This window comes from Podarcis erhardii (assembly GCF_964252035.2).
Source record: "Podarcis erhardii genome assembly, chromosome: 5".
In the NCBI taxonomy this organism is placed as follows: domain Eukaryota; kingdom Metazoa; phylum Chordata; class Lepidosauria; order Squamata; family Lacertidae; genus Podarcis; species Podarcis erhardii.
This window is the reverse complement of record NC_138509.1, coordinates 51,203,457-51,221,918: the sequence shown is the minus strand read 5'-3', so window position 1 is coordinate 51,221,918 and position 18,462 is coordinate 51,203,457. Positions and strand designations below refer to the sequence as shown.

The 18,462-nt window shown below is 38.0% G+C and overlaps 1 protein-coding gene across 1 annotated transcript; it reads right to left on the bottom strand.

The window, feature by feature from the left end:
• Nucleotides 1–4,269: 4,269 nt before the first annotated feature.
• Nucleotides 4,270–18,369, bottom strand: DCLRE1A (DNA cross-link repair 1A). Its single transcript, XM_081863018.1, has 10 exons — nucleotides 18,286–18,369; nucleotides 15,777–16,553; nucleotides 12,440–13,960; nucleotides 11,020–11,153; nucleotides 9,899–10,017; nucleotides 9,593–9,736; nucleotides 8,388–8,533; nucleotides 7,159–7,313; nucleotides 5,797–5,938; nucleotides 4,270–4,560 (listed from the first exon to the last, which is right to left on the bottom strand). The coding sequence occupies exons 2-10, from the start codon at nucleotides 16,231–16,233 to the stop codon at nucleotides 4,394–4,396; spliced, it is 2,985 nt and encodes a 994-aa protein (XP_081719144.1). The 5' UTR covers nucleotides 16,234–16,553; nucleotides 18,286–18,369; the 3' UTR covers nucleotides 4,270–4,393.
• Nucleotides 18,370–18,462: the final 93 nt, after the last annotated feature.

The following is an 18,462-nucleotide window of genomic DNA, read 5'->3' as shown; positions in this document are numbered from 1 at the left end:
AATGGTAAGAAATGTATAACTTATGTTTAAAAATTTGATCTGCTGGAGGAAGTTACGAGGAAACTATATTAACCATGTTACACACTCTGATTGCTTTGTCAATGCAATTATTAGTTTATGACTTTAGTAAACCAGTGCAATTGCTGTTATATTCAACTATGTTACATTGCTATAAGTACAGTAGCTTCGTTTTCCGTTAGATTTTAAAACGTCATTATCTTCTATATGTCTTAATTGAAGCATAGTACACCAATAAACAGATTTTTTTTTAAATCACTGCTTGTGCTTCACTCTCTGTCTCACTGGGTTTCTACTGAACAAATTTGAATCCTGACTCTAGCACCAAATTTGTGTTGGTTTTCTGGCCAGGAATGGGCAAGGTATGATTAGCCTTCCATGATTAATACCTCACTTCTTAACATGTTAATCAACCTTCAGTACATTTAATATGAATCAATGTAAAAAAATTACTTTTATCTTGCTTATGTTGTAATGATGTAATGTAATGTTATGTAAAGTAATTTTCTTAATAACAAAGAACATACGTAACTTGGGATCGGGGGGAGGGAACTAAGTTGAGACAGTTTGAAAGCATCTTCTGTTCTCATCTTGTATGTGTGTTTATTTTTTTCACATCAGAACTGGGTGGATAAGGATTGGCTTGATCAGGATATTTGGAAGTTCTTAGAATTCAAAAAAATATTAATAAAAGTTACTGCTGTTGCCAAGGAATAGGATCACCCAAAATTCATACAGCCTTAAAATCATTAAGGTGAAAGATAGCATTTGAATCTCAACTTTATCCATTCTAGAATCTAGACATTTGTAATGCATATTTATAGTCATATTGGAGATTAATAGCATGTGAGTTTGAAAGAGATACTCTGGATTCACTGCAGTTTAGACAGCCCATTGAGTCTGTTGCTGAAGTTACCTGTCAGCCAAAAATTTGTCTCTTGGAAATGCAGGGTGTTTACTTAAGTTACATAAAGGACCATGTCCTTCTGCCAATTAACCTTTTGGCAGCTCCTTCTGGGCCTAAAGAAAAAGTATATTTCTACTTCAAGTTTCAGACAAAAAGCAGATGAACAGTAAATATACCAGGGAGTAGCACATACAGTATTCCACATAATTTTTTTAATCCGTCTGTAATGTTCTGATGTCAGATGGAAGTGATTGTCTGCAGGTTCCAAAGAATATATTGGACAAAATGGAGTGTTGGTTTACCTTTTTAGTGAGTCACAAAATCACTTGTCTTCTCCATATTAATTGATCCAAAATAGCAATCACATGTTGTTTCTGTATTTCAGGCCAAGCGAAAGGCAAATGGTGCCGTCTTTTCCAAAACATCTGGAGGACGCCATCTTGTTTTCCCTTGATATAGCTGCTTAGTATAGCTGCCATATTGATTTTATTGGACAGGAAGCATATCAACATTCCTATTTTGTAATTCCCATTTAATTTGGGACTTCTGCAATTTCCAACAATAAAATAAAATGTTGATTATTTATTTTTACATGAATCCTATATAGTTGTGTAGTAACATTTGTGTGAGAGACATTTACTTATGAATATAATTTCCATTGGTAATCAGAAAATATCATTGATATTTACTAAAGATTAGAAACCCCTTATAGACTTTTGGTGTGAAAAAGAAAATGAGCTTATGATATCTGGGTTTGAGGATTGAAGAAAATATTGGTTTATAGAAAGTAGAATTGTTAGGTGTTCTTTTGGAGTGGGTGTTTTGAATAATTTTCTATATATAGCTGAAAGATGAAAAATTGGAAGTTTTCTTTCTTTTTTTCTCCTTTTGGTTTATGTTTTTATTTAGATTAGTTTATCTTTTACAAAAAGATATTTGGTATTTACCTTTGTATATTTACTTTCAGACTTTATATTCTCACCCTCTATGATTTTTATTAATTTCAGCTGGAAATTTTGCCTCACAACCCCCAACCCAGCTCCTTCCCTTGATCAAGAAACCACTGAAGGCACCAACCAGACAGAAGTAGAAAAAAGTAGAATCTCTTATTACTAAGTGGTTTTCCATAGCTTTTTGCAACTCCAGTTCTGTAATCTATGTACCCATTTCCATTATTAATCATTTTACTTTGTCAGTTCCAGTTGAATGAAGATAAATAATGTCATTCTGAGTTTAAGATCATACTAGTAATTTTTTCCACCAGAATGTGGCCAAGTTATAAAGAAGTGGGATGCTGTTGAGCATGAAATGTTGATGATGTGCTGAAAAGCTGTAGTCAATGAACACAAAACCATGGCAAGGATACAAGCAGAGGGATGGGAACAGGCACAAGACTCGTGCACAGGCATGTTTGGAACATCACGCTCAAACCAGAACACTTTACTGACAAAGGGGAAATCTAGTTAGAAACCACTCCCTCCTGACTTGGTGAGTAGATAACCACTGTTGGAATCAGGCTTTAATCAAGGACAAATTAATTGGCTAAAAAATGACGTGGTCATGCTGACTCCGGCCAATCACAACAAGAGTTTTCCAAGATTTCCCAGTGTCTAGACAGCTGCTTTTGTGGCTTGTTCATTCTCGGCAGCACAATCCTTTCAAAACTCAGCAAGATGGAGAAGGCTTTCTCCTCTTGCAATACTGAATAAGATGCGAGAAAGTGTAATTAGTCTCCCTCCTGCTGAATTTTGTTAGCTAACTACATACTGGTGCAGTTAAATATGTTTTTCATTAAGGCTGACTGTCCCCTTTTCAAAACTATACCAGCCATCCCTCAAGTACAAGGATGTCAGCAATCACAGAGGTGACGAAAGTTTTATAGCTTAAGTGACACGTTTAAAAATTAAATAAGTTACCAGGTGATGGTAGCATACACTTAAGTAAAGTTCGTAAATGTGGAAATGCTTAACTTAAAACAAATGTGGAAATGCTTAACTTAAAACAAACAAACAAAGCCAATCATGTCATTAAACTGGCCTCCATGCCAGAGAACTGGAGGTAGCCAACAGAGGGCAGGAGTCACCTAAGGAAGCCCTGTGTAAGGACTTCTACTTGCACAATGGTGCAGAAGATAAAAGGGCAAACGTAAAGATCAAAAGGCAAATGCTTACTCACACATCTTATAATTTATGGAATCTGGTGTAACAAAATATGGTGATGGCTACTGGTTTAAAAGGGGATTAGGTAACCTGCTATTAGTCACGATAACTAAATGGGCTATAACAGGGATGGGGAATCACGGCCCTTCCAGATGTTGTTGGGTTCCAACATCTGTTGGCTTCAGTCTGCATGGCCAATGGTCAGGGATGATGGGAGTTGTAATCTAGAAACTTCTGGCTCCCTGCTCCTGGATTGAGGAACCCTTGATCCAATCCCACAAGGCTCTCATGTTCTTAATGCAGATAAATCTGTAAGATCACAATATAAACAGAACTGAAGCATCTCTTCAATGGAACGTATGAGACAGAAGTTGCTCCAACGCCATGGGAACCTTCAATGCATCATATTAGTTATTTCAAAACCTCCATGCAAAATATAGATAAAGCATAAATATATTTAGGTCGTTTATTAAAAATGTATTTCTTTTATAAAAATGTGTAAAATATTCTCATTCATACATTTTCCTTGACATTAGTTGTTCTACTCCGTACCTGTGCGGAGCATGCAATAATAATTTAAACTCTGCAAATAAGTTACAAAATTAGTGTTAAGACTCCTAGCTCTGAGATGCTAATTGCTATGCAGATTCATACTACCATCTTGCAGGACAACTTGGATCCATATAACATATTTTTGACTGTCTCGGGGGGGGGGGCATGAGCCCAAATTCATCATATAAAAATGGTTGTTCGGGGGGGGGCATGACCCACCAAATTCATCATATAAAAATGGTTGTTCGGAAGACTCTTGGTCATGAAAATTTCAGGAAAGCCCCCTGCCCCAAGCTTAAACAATTTAAGACTGGCAAGGCTGCCAACTGTCTTAGAAACAAAAACCTTAAATTTGAATGCTTGTCACTTAACATGTGGTGAATGAAATCCCCCAGTAAAATATTTGCATACTTGTTTGTCCCCCTGGGACCCAAATAGATACTTCAGTATGACAGGGATTTATCAGTAGCCATCACTTTCTTACCTATCAGGAGGGATTTGCTCATGCCATCTAAGGAGCCTGGACTTGTAATAGAGGTGCTTAACATTTTGCATTTCTTTAAAGTGCTTTTCAGGGCATACCTCCTATGACAAAGTTTCTACCAGTTACAGCTACAGATAACAAACAGTATCTTTATAATTAGCAAATGAAAGATCGCTGTATTATTGCTTCTGCAAAGGTCAGAGCCAAAGAAAAGGATAGAAAAATAACAGAAAGGGAATGTAAGGCATACAGCTGCAAATCCCACTCTTCTTCCTAGTTCCATCCTGCAGCCTCCATCTTCCAGGCTCTGAAATGCTTCTCCATTTCATTTCTGGCTTTCCAGTTTCCCACATTTACAGTAGGGATAATTTTCTGAGGCTTCAACCACTGGATGAAGCGTTTCATTTCGAGGAAGCTGCTGTGCTCACTGTAAGGTATTCCTGCAAATGAAACAACACAGAATAAATTTAGCCAATGGGTTAGCACAATGGACTTGTATAAAATATCATTTGTTTATTTAATAATTAAGTTTATATCCCGCCCTTTGTCCCAAAGGAGCCCAGGGCGGCGAGCAAGTTATGAAACTATAAAAACATTTTTTAAACATCTTAAAAACAATTCCAGTACAGATGCAGACTGAGAAAGATCTTGACTTAAAAGGCTTGTTGAAAGAGGGAGGTCTTCAGGAGCTGCCAAAAAGTCAGCAGAGATGGTGCCTGTCTTAAGATTCAATGGGAGGGAATTCCAAAAGGTAGATGTCATGAAAGGCCCGAAGTCTACACTCTGCAGAAAAGACCTCCTGATAAGATAGTATACCTGCAGAGTGCACTGATCAATTGGGTGTATAAGGGATGATACAACCTTTCAAGTATCCTGATCCCAAGCTGTATATCAGGCTTTATATACCAAAAGCAGCACCTTGAACTTATCCCAGTAAGTAACTGGTAGCCAGTGCAATTCTTTCAACATAGAGGTAGTCTGTTGGTGAAATCCTCCCTCAATGAGCAGTTGAGCTACTACATTTTGCATCACCTGCAGCTTCCGGACCAACCTCAAGAGCAGTCCAACAGAAAGCACACTGCAGCAATCTTGTCTGGAGGTTACCAGCACATGACTACCCTGGATTTGAAATGTGTGTAGGTAGAAGGTACTCCTAGCCACTGAGGTCACCTGGGTCTTTAGTAACAAAGATGGATCCAGGAGCAAACCTGCTCTTTCAGGGGGAATACTGCCCCATCCAGAACAGACTGACCATTTATCTGGACTCAAGAATCACCCACCCACAGGGCCTTCATCTTGCCAGCATTCAGGCTCAGTTTATTGGCCTCATGCAGTCCATCACCAAGTCCAGGCACCAGTCCAGGGCTTCTAGATGTTCAGCGCCAATAAACATTTCCAATGTCCAATGGTCAAGGTTGATGGGAGTTGTAGTCCAGCAATACCTGGAGGGTAACAACTTTCCCAAAGTTGGTAACAACAAGCTGTATCCACAGTTTGCTGTCTACAAGTCCATAGGAGCAGGACCAACTATAGTTAACAATGAAGTATGATCTTCATTAATAAATCCTTTCATTTCTGTTAAGGTACATCCATTACCCACAAGAAGAAATAATACAGTATGTGAAAAGGCTATCAGAAAAGAAATAAACATATTAAAACACTTGAAATTATGCTACCATATATAGTGATATTTCCTTTGGTCTGAGGTTTAATATCACTCAAAGAGCCACACCCGTCTGAATAAGTCCACCCAGTGGGTTTAAAAGCCAAAATTTGATCAAAATTATCAGAGAATTTGTTCAGGTGATTCTTCAAATTCTGTTGATAGAAAAGAACAGTTGGTTATTAAGGATTTAAAACATTCATTGCAAAAAAATTTGATAGTCTTCTGATCAAAGCAAAACAGACTGTAAATGATGGCAAGAGTTTTCAGAATCTTGTCAAATAATCAAATAAGAATGTAAGCTGTGGCATTTTATAGACTTTCAGTGTCCATTCTGTCAACAGCGAATGCCAATTAGTAGTAGAAAAAATGTTTTAAGAAGCTTCAAAAACATTCACTTAATTTACATAATATGTAGCAACAAAATTTGAAATTTCCACTTGTCAGATTGGTAAAAAATAAATATATCTGACATAGACTAAGGAAGACTAATGAAGACTAATGAAGAAGTGTGCATGCACACGAAAGCTCATACCTAGAACTAACTCAGTTGGTCTTTAAGGTGCTACTGGAAGGAATTTTTTTATTTTGTATAGACTAAGGATTCTCAATGGAGACTTTATGCTAGTCAAACACTAAAAAGTGAAATTTTTTAGCATAGACTTTGTTTTCGTCCATGGAAAGCATAATAAACTTATTGTGGATTTAAAAGATAATCAGTGCTTTTTATGTCGAGATCTGTTTCAAGTATGTTCAGTCATTGTACAAAGAGCATCCATTTGAAAATGCCTGGAAATATTAGTATTCAGAAAATTGTATGAAATCAGAAGCAGGAAAAGAAACATCAACAAATAAATGCAGGCAAGAAAGTAAAGGGAAATTAGATTCTACAAATACATAAAATAGAAAGCAAAGACTAGCAGTGACACAGACCAAATCAAACACAATTTGAATATAAGTTATTAAGTCAGAAATGTCTATATAAAGAACAAAATGGAAAATGAAATATGTATACGCTTTAGTAATGAAATAAAAGCACAGACACTAGAAATAACTTTAAAGCAACTGCACAGGTGTCTGTGGTGCTGAACAGCTGGACTCTCAAATGTTTAACAATTTCACACACACCCCATCAAAAAAATTAGGCTGCTAAAATGAAGAAAACTTGGGAGAAAACCAGGATTGGGTATATGTGTGAAAGGACTGGCACTGTTCAGTTCTGGCACTGAAAATAAACTCTTAGATTGAGAGGTACCGAGAGGTGGTTTGTTCCTTAATTTTAAATATGATGTTAGGAACAAGATGACCAATTTCTGTCTCTCCCCACCAATTTAAGCTTAGCCAGATGAGTACAAGTAACAGTTTTAATACTTACCTTAAAATTAATTTGCATCATGGGTAAAAGGTGAAGCAAAGTGTTATTCCAGTCCAGGGTGATGAGGGAATTGATTGTTGCTGATTCCAGGCACTGCAATGTTTTGTATTTGTCTTGGGACATGCTCACTCTTGAACCTAGAACTTCAGCAATAGCTACAGAAAGGGGAGGAAGTATTAGGACATGATGGAAACAGAAGTGGGCATGGAAAATAAAATTTCAGTGTTTAAAAAAATCAGTTTAATGCTCAGTTACCATCACAGAGGCATGCCCAATGTTTTGTTTTTTTTAACCGAGTCACTTCTGCCTTTGGCTTGTGGCAGATTAAAAGCTGGAAGACACCAGGTCATTCAATAGTGTTAGAAAAACATGCCTACCAGCTTCTCTCACTGTCTGCCATCCTGCTTTAAAGAAGTGCATTTTTTATAAACATTGACCAAGTCTGATTTTTACATGCTTGAGTCTTTATATTAATGTACTGTTGTGGTTTACCTAGGAGAAGTAATAGCAACAGTGATAAAAGGTTCTTATTCAAGGAAATGAAGGAATATTTCATTTAGAAGCTGGCAGCCTGTACGTGTTGTTTTAAAGGAGAAGGACAACCCTTTCGTGGTGGCCCGCATTGTGAGTAACCCAGTGGCACCCACTAATTCCTTTCAAAAAGAACCATCAAAAGCAGTATCTGTTGTCTGATTAAAAACATTCAGCTAATAGGTCTGTACAATTTAGAAGGGTAGTGATTTAAGCATAGGCCATGAAAGGTTTGAAGCGGTTGAAAGATTTGCTTAGTTACAAGTGGGTGGTGGGTGGATTTCAGGAAGCGTTGACATGCACGCTTCAACTGTTTCCAATTTGGCATGGAAATAAATTACATTGCATTTGAAAAGTTAATGCACATACCAAGAAGCTGAGGTTAAAAGTTTAAAAAATGCATTACATTTACAGGACTATTAATACAGCTAGAGTGTTTTAAAATTGCAGCATTACTAAAAGGGGCAGCCATCAGCAAACGGTTCATGTCATAGACTATTTCTTCTCTGTGCACCATGCCAAAGGCCTATTGTGCTCCGAATTTAAGTACTTTTACAGAAATGCTGTAAAGCTTAAAAAAACACAACCATGTTATTAGTAGAAGTTTCAGAATAGATTCCATTGAATGTTCTTCCCTAAGAAAATATTAACTCTTAAAAAGAATCTTTGCAATTCTTGTGGAATGTTCACTCACATACCTAGAAAGACCTTTTCTTTTCCAACAGAATATGTGCCACAAACAACCAAAGTCCGTGGGTTTAAAGTCACTGTCTCAAAGGCCACATTGACAGCAAACTGAATCACTTCTTGCTGGGAAGGGAAAGTGTATTCAGGACTACAGTATCTAAGAAAAGCAAAGAGAAGACATATTTTAAAAAATCACATTGCTTTGTCAGTTGGCCTACACCAGATATAGCAATGACCAAATTTGCAGAAGCAACATATTGGAAGTTACAATGGTGTGCTGAGACAGACAGCAGTTCCTAGGATATGTAATTCACCATCAGTGCAAAAGACAATTTAGTACATTAGATTTCAGCTAAATACTAGAAGGATCTTCCACACTGTAAGGGCCATTTAACAGTGGAATAGAATGCCTCGGAAGATAGTGGGTTCTTCTTTGCTAGAGGTATTCACCTATTAGGGATGCCTTAGTTGGATCCTATCTTGTAAAACCCACATCAAGTTATATGGGGTTGGAGCAGATAATCTCTAACATTCTATGATTTGCCTGAGTTGTTAGAACCTGGTCCCCAGCTCTCCAGCATATACTGCACAGTAGAGTGGTTATACTGCACTGCTGGGAGAAGGGGAGAGAGCAGTGGGAAGGGTGCATCTGTGAGAAAGTTCCTGACCCAAAAAAGGAGACTTGGAAGCTTGTGCAAATGCTGTCCTTCTTTCAGGCTAGGTGCCAATTGCCAAGGGCTCTTAATAGTGGTAGAAGCACCTGCACCTGATGCAGGAGATAAAATGTCTCCTTTTAAAGCTCTCACCATAAACTACGTTGTTATGATTTCCTCTACATCACAATGTATATGGGAGAAGTTACACCACTGGACTTTTCCAAGACTGTTACTTTTCACCGGCCAAAGTCAAGTCTGTAGGTTTTGGCTAAAGGTTCTATACTTGTTTCTAGGGAACTATCCTCTCAAAATCCAGGTTCAAAGGTGGATTCCCAACAATGACGTCTGCTATGGTGCTTCCAACTGCTACACTTTTCAGAGTGAATAGAAGAGGCAAAGAACTATGTAAGTAACAATTGTTCATATCTCAATTTAATAAACTAGTGTGTAATCGTCCAAACTGGCTCAAGGTAGTCTAGGCTAAGCAGGTTGTGGTGTTTTTTCGTTTTTGGTTTTTTTACACAGCAAGGATAAGAGCATATCACTGAAATGCAACTTACGTTGTATCTAAGTAGACAGTGTGAACTTTCTGACCGACAAGAAAAGGGCAGCGCTCCATAGAAGGATCTGCCCTGAAGTCTCCTGTGTGTAACATATTAGTCCCATTCGGAAATAGGAATAGGATCATTGCAGCACCAGGACAACTGCCAGAGAAGAGAAGGGGGAAGAAGAGAAAGACATTCCATTTTTTATTTGGGATCCACATAGTTTTAAACATGAACTACAGTTTTTGAAAGCAGGTCTCTACTTAAGTCCATCATTTTAACTCCTTTGGTATTGACCTTGCTTCTGTCAAAGATACCTACTGATTAGCATCGAGCAACACCACTTTGATGCCATTTATTATACATTCGCTATTCATTGGCAGGACATGGATGTACTGTTCTTGCACTCGAAGTTTGCTCTTCACCAGATTTCCAGTTATCTGAACAACAGAAAGTGTTTAACATCACTATGTTTCTGTTTTATCAATTAATCAAGATTTTGTTTGTAGCTGATGCAAAAAAAACCCCCCACCCCACCCAAATGAACCTTCTACTACTTTAGATGATACAGAGGAAGAGGAGCTCAAGGCTTCTGAAGCCCACTAAATAACAAGGCTTGCTACAGTAACTGTGACTGATTTCCAAAATATCACCATTTACGAACTAATATTTACATGAAAATACAGAAAAATAAATGTCAGAATATCTGGCAGAATATTTCTTTAGAACTCTCTTCCGGTTAAACTACTCACCCCACTACCCCATGGGTTTTTTGTTCTTGTTCTTTCATTTCTTTCTCTGTTTCTGTCTGTCTGTCTCTTTCCCTATTTTCTTCTTTATATATTACAGAATAGGAAAACTGACGTGTGTGCAAGCTATAGTTGTAAAATGTCTAGTATGTAACTAAAGAAACAGAGCATGATACACACCAGTGACCTGAGGCGAGGGAATTGGTGGAGACAAACTTATTGATATAGGTCATCTATCACCAGTTTTATAATTCAGAATGGAGAAAGAGATTCTTCTCCTGTAAATAGCTCAACCGCGCCCCCTTTTCAATAATAAATAACAGATAAGCTCTTTCCAAACATGTATCTTACAGGCTTGGAGCACTGGTATTGATTATTGTCTCCTCTGTGCTAGAGACTCTTGAACATTGTGATTTTGGCATGTGCTCTGTTCTCTTCAATATTACAACTTACAGTTCTGCAAAAAGGACAGTAGTGGCAAGGATGACTTTAAAAAACTAAGTGAAGGTCAGGTTAGCTATTCTAGCAGCTCCTGACCACCATTTGTGCTAACCCAAAAAAGATAAATCCCAGAAGTAAATGACAGATTTATTCAAGTCAGCTTTAAAATTAAATGTACCAGCTGTGCATCAGTAACATTTGCATAGATGGCATAAATCTTATTGTGCACATCACCATTGAGCCCAAACCTACCTTATTGCAATATATTGGGAATGTAAACTTTTTAGTTAAGCCACCATAATGATCAGAATGGAAGTGTGTAAGAAAATAAGCCTTGCATCCTTCAATTTCTCCATACTGGAATGCATCTACTACAAAACCTGTACCTATAACAAATTAATACAAGAACAGCCAATCAGCTAATGTACACTGGAATTGCCAAGGTCAACAACTACCACTAGCAATTTAAAATGAAAATAAAGGGAAGGGTTTAAGTGACACAAGACAAAGAGGTTAACTGCCAGAGCAAATATAATCTGCACCAGGTCTCTCAACACATCTTGTGTATTTATTAACTTTTTACACTTTTGATCAAAGACCCTCTCTTTCTTGGCCAGTCATCGCAAAAAAACCACAAACTTCCAAATGAAAACTTTTAAACAATTAAATATGCAAATACACACAGTTAGAATAATTTAACCTAGTTAATTATTTTAGCACAGAATCCTAGATTGCCTGTGCATAGGGCTCAAGAGCCACAAAGCTGGTGAACATCAGAAATATTGGTTGGAAATTCAGGAGACTGCAACCTGAAAGAGCAAGGACTAAGAAAACTCGAGGGATGCATAGAATAGTTTCCAGTTCTGGGTGCAATACCCAGGAAATTTAACATTGTTCAACATGAAATGCAGCCAGTGAAGCATTTCAAATAAGCAACCTTGAAAAAGTGAGTTGCTACATTCTTTTGTGGGTTAGTATAATTCAACATACAATGGCTGCAATCCTGTGCACACTTATCTGGGAATACCATGGGACTTACTTCTGAGTAAAACTATACATGCTTGTAAGAGCTTTGAGGCTGCAATTCTATGCATAATTACTTGGTAGTAAGCCCCATGAAATCAGTAAGGCTTGTTTCCAAAGAAATATGCACAGGATGAGGCTCCACGAACAATTTATCAAATGTGTAGTAGAAGAGAAAGAAATTTCATATGAAATGGTCAATTTCATAGAAAGTTTTAAATAATATATGAGACAATGTTACAGAATTTAGTGAGCTTCAGATTTAGAAACATAATTAAATTCTAATAGCACTTATTTTCCTAAATACTCTTTTTAAAAAATTAAGAGTATTTAGTCCTATTCTTCAAGAAAATAAAGTAACTCTTATTACTATTGTATAGTTTCACACTTTTCCACAAAATAAAGTTTTTAATGGGAACTCATAGCAATGCTCACTCTTTTACTTATATTTTGGTGATTGTTAAAGGCTCCCTCCCATCTTTCACCTTAAGAGCAGAACTGCGGTCTTTAAAAAGAGATGAAGAAGTGCTTCAAAGAGGAATTTCACATAGCACAAAAGATGAAAAGATGTTTTATACTTAAGGAGAAAACACAGGAGCAACACAATGGAAGGAGAATTACAGTTCTAAAACAAAATAGAGCCTGCTACCTGGTATCTTCTTATAGAAAGGACACTGTTTTTTTCTTATTCCCTCTTCAGCAGGACAGGACTCCCTAAACCTCTTTGTCCACCTTTTCTGTCCACCAGATGTTGGATCTGCAGAGATGACATTTTTGCTTGAACTTTCTCTGATTGTATCAGACTCTCCCACTGATCCTTCGGCTTTCCTCTTTCGAGATCCGGGCCGCTTTCCTGCAGCAGCCGGTGGACTCAAAGTCTGTGTACTTTCACAGAGATTTTTCTTTTGGTTACTCTCCATTTTGGCTTTCGGTTGCAACCCAAAGAAAACACCAATATCCATTTGTTTTAGTTCCTTGGCAGGAGTGGTTTTGACTTCAGCATTAGCAGCAGAAACATATGGCAGTGTTTTAGAGACTGTACTTGGGAAAACAGGCATAGCTATGTTATTACAAAGCCTTCCCACTTTTTCTGATACTGAATATGAATTGTTATGAGCCAACCTGCTTCTACATATGCCAGTAACACTTTTACCTTCAGTAACTAAGCTACTACTGGGTTCTTCCACAGTATCTCTTAGGCCAGGTAGAGGAGACTTAGTACCTTCGTCTCTAAATTCTGAAAGCAATGTGCCCTTAGCAGACTCTGTACAGGCCCAATTAGAGTAATCAGAGTTGCCCCACCCACATTCACCTGCATCAAAAGCTGAAGCACTCAATTTTAGCTCCTCAGGTTTCTCCAGAGTTTTTTTATATTCAACAGGGGGAATGGGTGCTTCTGTGGGATGTTTCAACTGATCCAATATACTTGCTGAACTGCAAACTTTGCTAAGCATGCTACTTTGAGAGAGAGTCTTACAAACACCATCCAGACTTTGGAATGCATTTAATGTTTTGTAGGATTCACTGCTTACTGTAAAATTATGCTCTATGTTGTGTTCCTGGTCACTTATTTGTGAAGCAGTTAGTGGCTTATTAAAACTTCCAATCCTTCCACTTTTGTCTTCTAGGCTCCCAAAATCAAATAGCCTTTTTCTAAAACGTTCTACCTCTATGTTCTCCTCGTCATCTGTCTCTATAGTGTCTTCCCCATCTGTATTAAGTGGAGAGTAGGAAATATCACAGTCACTTAGGTCAGCTTCTGAGATTACTGTACTTCGTTGGTAAGAGCCACTGTCCAGATCTTCACCACTTTCAGTTTCTTGATAAAGAGAACCACAGCACTCAGCCAGCTTTACTTCATCTGTACGCTGTGTACTGTGTTCAGATTCTTTAACATTTTCTGTAACGTTTGTAGCTTTTGGCAACAGAAAGCACTGTCTTGGAGGTTTTCCCACACTCTGGAAGTCTTTCAGATCCTGCAACACCCCATCGCTGAAGGCACTGCAGTTGATGGATGAAGCAGTACCAAGACTAAATAAATCATTTTCTATGTTAGATGAGGAAAATTCAGCAACATATTCCCCTGCTCTGCTTGCAGCAAGAAGGGTGTGGCTATAACGTTTGTAATGAGAAGGAATAGTTGAAGTACACAGAAGACCATCAGGGCACTCTAAGAAATGAAACAAAAACATGTTGGGAGTGGAAGAAGACAAAATGTGTTTTGTGTACAACTGTATACTTACAGAACAACATGGTTCCCGAAAGGTTTACTTAAAAAAACAAAAAAAAATATGACAATTGTCAACCTTCTGTACATTAGTGTTATAGTCTCAAATTTAGTACATGTATGATAGATGTTAGTTCACTGTAATGCCTGATGTCATATGACAGCACCACTTGAAAGAAGAGAGCCTTTAATTTTAATTTTAGTTTCAGCATGCATGAAGGTGTACAAGCAAGTCCTGCCTATTCTGAATTAAAGGCAATATATTCTTCCCTTCTTACACAGAAACAAAGTTCCTTGGAAATGAATTGTCTCACATCTAAATAACTTTTATTAGAACAGCATGCAATGTCTTGACTGAAAACTTTTCAACTATCTGAAAACAAAATAACAACATGTAACGTTGTGATCTGCTTCCTTAGGCAGAAACAAGTAACATTAATGCCCTTTAGATAAGGACCTCAAAAGATAACACAAGGCACAGGCTGGCACTTTAGCTTTGTAAAATTGTATATGTAAAACCTAGCATTTCAGGCAACATTTAAGTTAGACAACATTTAAGTTGGACCCAATATTTATTTTATACTATGGGAACAACTGTGGAAAGCAAATATAAGATTTACGGCATGCTATATGTTAAGAGAGAACTTTATGAAGGTGGTATCGAAAACAACGACCAATTAGCAAAAATGTAAAAGTCAATAAACGGCAACTTTTGGAAGTGTAAAACAACATGTGGTGGTTGTGTAGCATAATTAAAAATTATTGGGAAATGATTTATATTGAACTTTTTAAAATGTTTTTAAAATCTTTTGCTAAAAACCCAGAAGCACTATTGCTGGGGTTAATAACAACAGCAGTTTACAATCAAGAAATAAAGTTGTTTTAATATGCTACAATGGTTGGCCATGTATTATTAGCACAAAAATGGAAAACAGATAAAAGTGCCAGCAAAAGAAGACTGGCATATTAAACTGTTAGAATATCTGGCGTTAGCAAGGATGACCACTAGAATAAGAAACCAAAATGATGAAAGATATAAAGAGGACTGGATACTATTTATAGAATATATGGAAAAGTATTATAAGCAAACAATTTACTTAGCAGGATGGTAATATTTTCAGCAGAGTAAGAAATAAATAAAGTATATAAAATGGTTGCGAAAGATGGGATGAACTTAGAAAACACAAGGAAAAGAGGGGTTAAAAGGAACCATGGAAAGAGAGGATAGGAAGTCAAGAAATGTTTTCTGGTTTTTTTTGTTGATTCTTTGAAATCTTTGAAAGGAAAGATTTTTCTTGTTGTATCATTTTTGTTCATGTTTTGTTAATGTAGAATGTTATCAGAAAGACAAAAACCCTAGCATTTTGAATTCTGTTTGCATTACGTATTTAAGACTATATCTTGCCACTGGCCCAGAACCTGTAATTCAAAACTGCAAGATTTTGTTCTCTGAAATCAGATAAACATTTTTACATTATGAAATAATGGTAACTTCCCCAGTTATTTCAATTTTCAACCTGACGTAAGTTTTTGGAAGTTTGTTTCAACTTTGAAAAAGGGCTACTATTATTTTTACTTGTCATCCTACAGCCTGCTGCAGAAATTTAAGTAAATGTTTCCCTAACATGGAGGTAAGTGATAGAAAAGGCTTCACCTGCGAAGTTTCCAAATTTTGGACTCCTGTTAAAGGCAAAAGCACACACACAAACACAGTAGCAAATATATTTGAAAGACACCTTCTCCCCAACCGTGGCTGTACCTTTTTCAGCAGTTCTTGAGCCATCTAAACATTCTGTCACATGCCAATGAGGTGTTTGGATCAACAACAAAGAAAATGGCATCTGGCAACTTGGGCAATGTCCTTCATAAACTGGACGAGCTTTTGAAGGGGTTTGCTTCTTGCAGTTTTTCTTTCGCTTTGATGGTGTCAATAAAATGCCTTCATGTGACTGTGTGGCAGGGTCATTATTGGGAACACCGACATGTAGATCTGGTTTTAAAGGTGTTTGGGTACTTCTTTGCCTTGGTCCCTGCTTTGTCATCTTCGAAGTCTGTTTTTCTTCTGATGTTTTCCTCTTGCCATGTCTTTGTGACTTTCCACCATTTGCTTTATGTACATTTGTACAGATAGCTTCTGAATTCTGGTCTACTGACTTTAGCTTCCGAATAGATTTGTACTCCCAAATGTCTTCCTCCAACAGGCTAACTTCAGACATGACAGCTCAACAACATACAAAATATCTTCTTCAGATTTAATAGTATTATAGCATTTTAAAATATGTGTATTGTTTTCTTCCACTACACTGGATTTTATCTCCTTGTTGTATATGACAAAGATAACCAAACACAATTTTAAAAAGCTCAAGTTTGGTTTAGTTCAATAAATTACATTTAAACATGAAACTAAAGTGCACTTAAGAATAGTAGAAAGTCTTTCTCTTCTATCTGTGAGGTAAGTCATAATCTCAGTTTATGGGACGTTTGCTTAGAGTACTCTGGAACAGTACAATTGACTTCTTTGTTTCCCTCTATGATTCTGAAATAAAGAACAATAAGAAGAGGCAAAATTATGTCTAGTCCCTCACAGTACGACATATCCTGAGAAATGGCCATGTTATGTCTAAATCAGCAAAACCAACTGTCTTTTGGCTATTTAAAGTTCAATAACTGAAAATTAGAGTTAACTTTAGCACAAAATTGCTGGATTAGAATTTATCAGGCAATTTCATTCCATCTTAATTGAGACCAGGGATTTTATAGATGTTAAATTAGCACTGCAAAACTAAGAATTATTACTGCTGTGACTGATTATTCTGGCTATTGAGTATATGTTTTGAGTTGTGAATAAAAATTGCTGTGGCAACCTTAACCCAGCTAACTGTCAAGAAACTCAAAACCTGTTCAGTAAAAAATAGGTACAACACTTCAATCTATCTGCAGTTTGAAGCATACTATCTGCATACATATCCTGTTGAGAACAACAAATCTTGCATCGAAATGAACAACATGTAAATTTCAGAACAACCCCACATTTTCAGCTGCATGTTTGCAAATCTCATTGTGTTAAACAGAACAATTAAACTAATTTAAAAAAAAAAAATTGTACATTTATTCCTTTCTATCCCTTTGGAAAACAAGTAAAGGTAAAGGGACCCTGACCGTTAAGTCCAGTTGCGGACGACTCTGGGGTTGCGGTGCTCATCTTGCTTTAGTGGCCGAGGGAGCCGGCATTTGTTGGCGGGCAGCTTTCGGGCCAGCATGACTAAGCCGCTTCTGGCGAACCAGAGCAGCGCATGGAAACGCCGTTTACCTTCCCGCCGGAGCTGTACCTATTTATCTACCTGCACTTTGCCGTGCTTTCGAATTGCTAGGTTGGCAGGAGCTGGGACTGAGCAACGGGAGCCCACCCTGTCGCAGTGATTCGAACCGCCACCCTTCTGATGGGCAAGCCCTAGGCTCTGTGGTTTAGACCACAGCACCACCCTAACCCATCCCCTGAACCTCATTGTGAGCTTCTAGTTACAGCATTTTGCAGGCAGCGGCTTGTTTTAACCACAATACACCACCACCAAAGATGGAAAAGAGAACGCTGCACTTATTCCATCTCATTCTGTATCTGTCCATCACAACTGAAAATTTGACAGGGCACCAGCTTTGAAGGCTGACTTGAAGAAGACAGTAGCCTAAACAGAAGATAGGATTTTTCTTCTTCCTTTCCCCATTCAAGGGTTGTTGCTGTTGTTTTATTCTGTTTGTCTTCAAGCCCTGGCCCAACAAAAAGAACCTCATGATGTCAGCATATCAAAGTGCGTGCACATTAACACGCCTAAAAGAATTATGGGCATTGTAGTTTGCTAAGGGCTGTTGGAAATTATTAGTGGGCGAGAGGTGAATTACAGCACCCACACCCAAAATTCTTTCGGGCGGGGGAAATGTGCTTTGAGGGTGTACTCAGCACAACTCTGTTTCCCAGGACAGTCTTGGGCAAATTAACCCGACTGCATACGTGCCCCTGTTTTCAACGTAAAGGGGAGGGGGAAGAAACCCCCAGACATCTACTCAGTCAGAAGGAAAGCAGCAGCAGCGGCAAGCGCCGCCCTTGGCTTTTGGACTCCCTAGTAAGCCATGAATCACCTCTCTGCTCAAGGGGCCCTATTCTGACTCAGCTCAGTACCTGGCGCACCAGAAAACAGTGCAGGATACTGCCCTCCCTCCCCTTCTCACACCGAGCAAAAAGCCCCCCCCCCCATCTCCGTCCTCACTCACACGTTTGACAGCAGCGCCAAAGGCAAGCCTCCCATTCTTTCCTTCCTGGTCAGCTTTTGCCGCCTCTTTCGCGCCGCCTACTTTTGCTTCTGGAAAGTCATGCCGTTTACCGCCCTGCGCTTTCGCCAATGTCCACCCCCGGCATTCTGCTTGCTTTTAAAGAAATTGACAACACCACC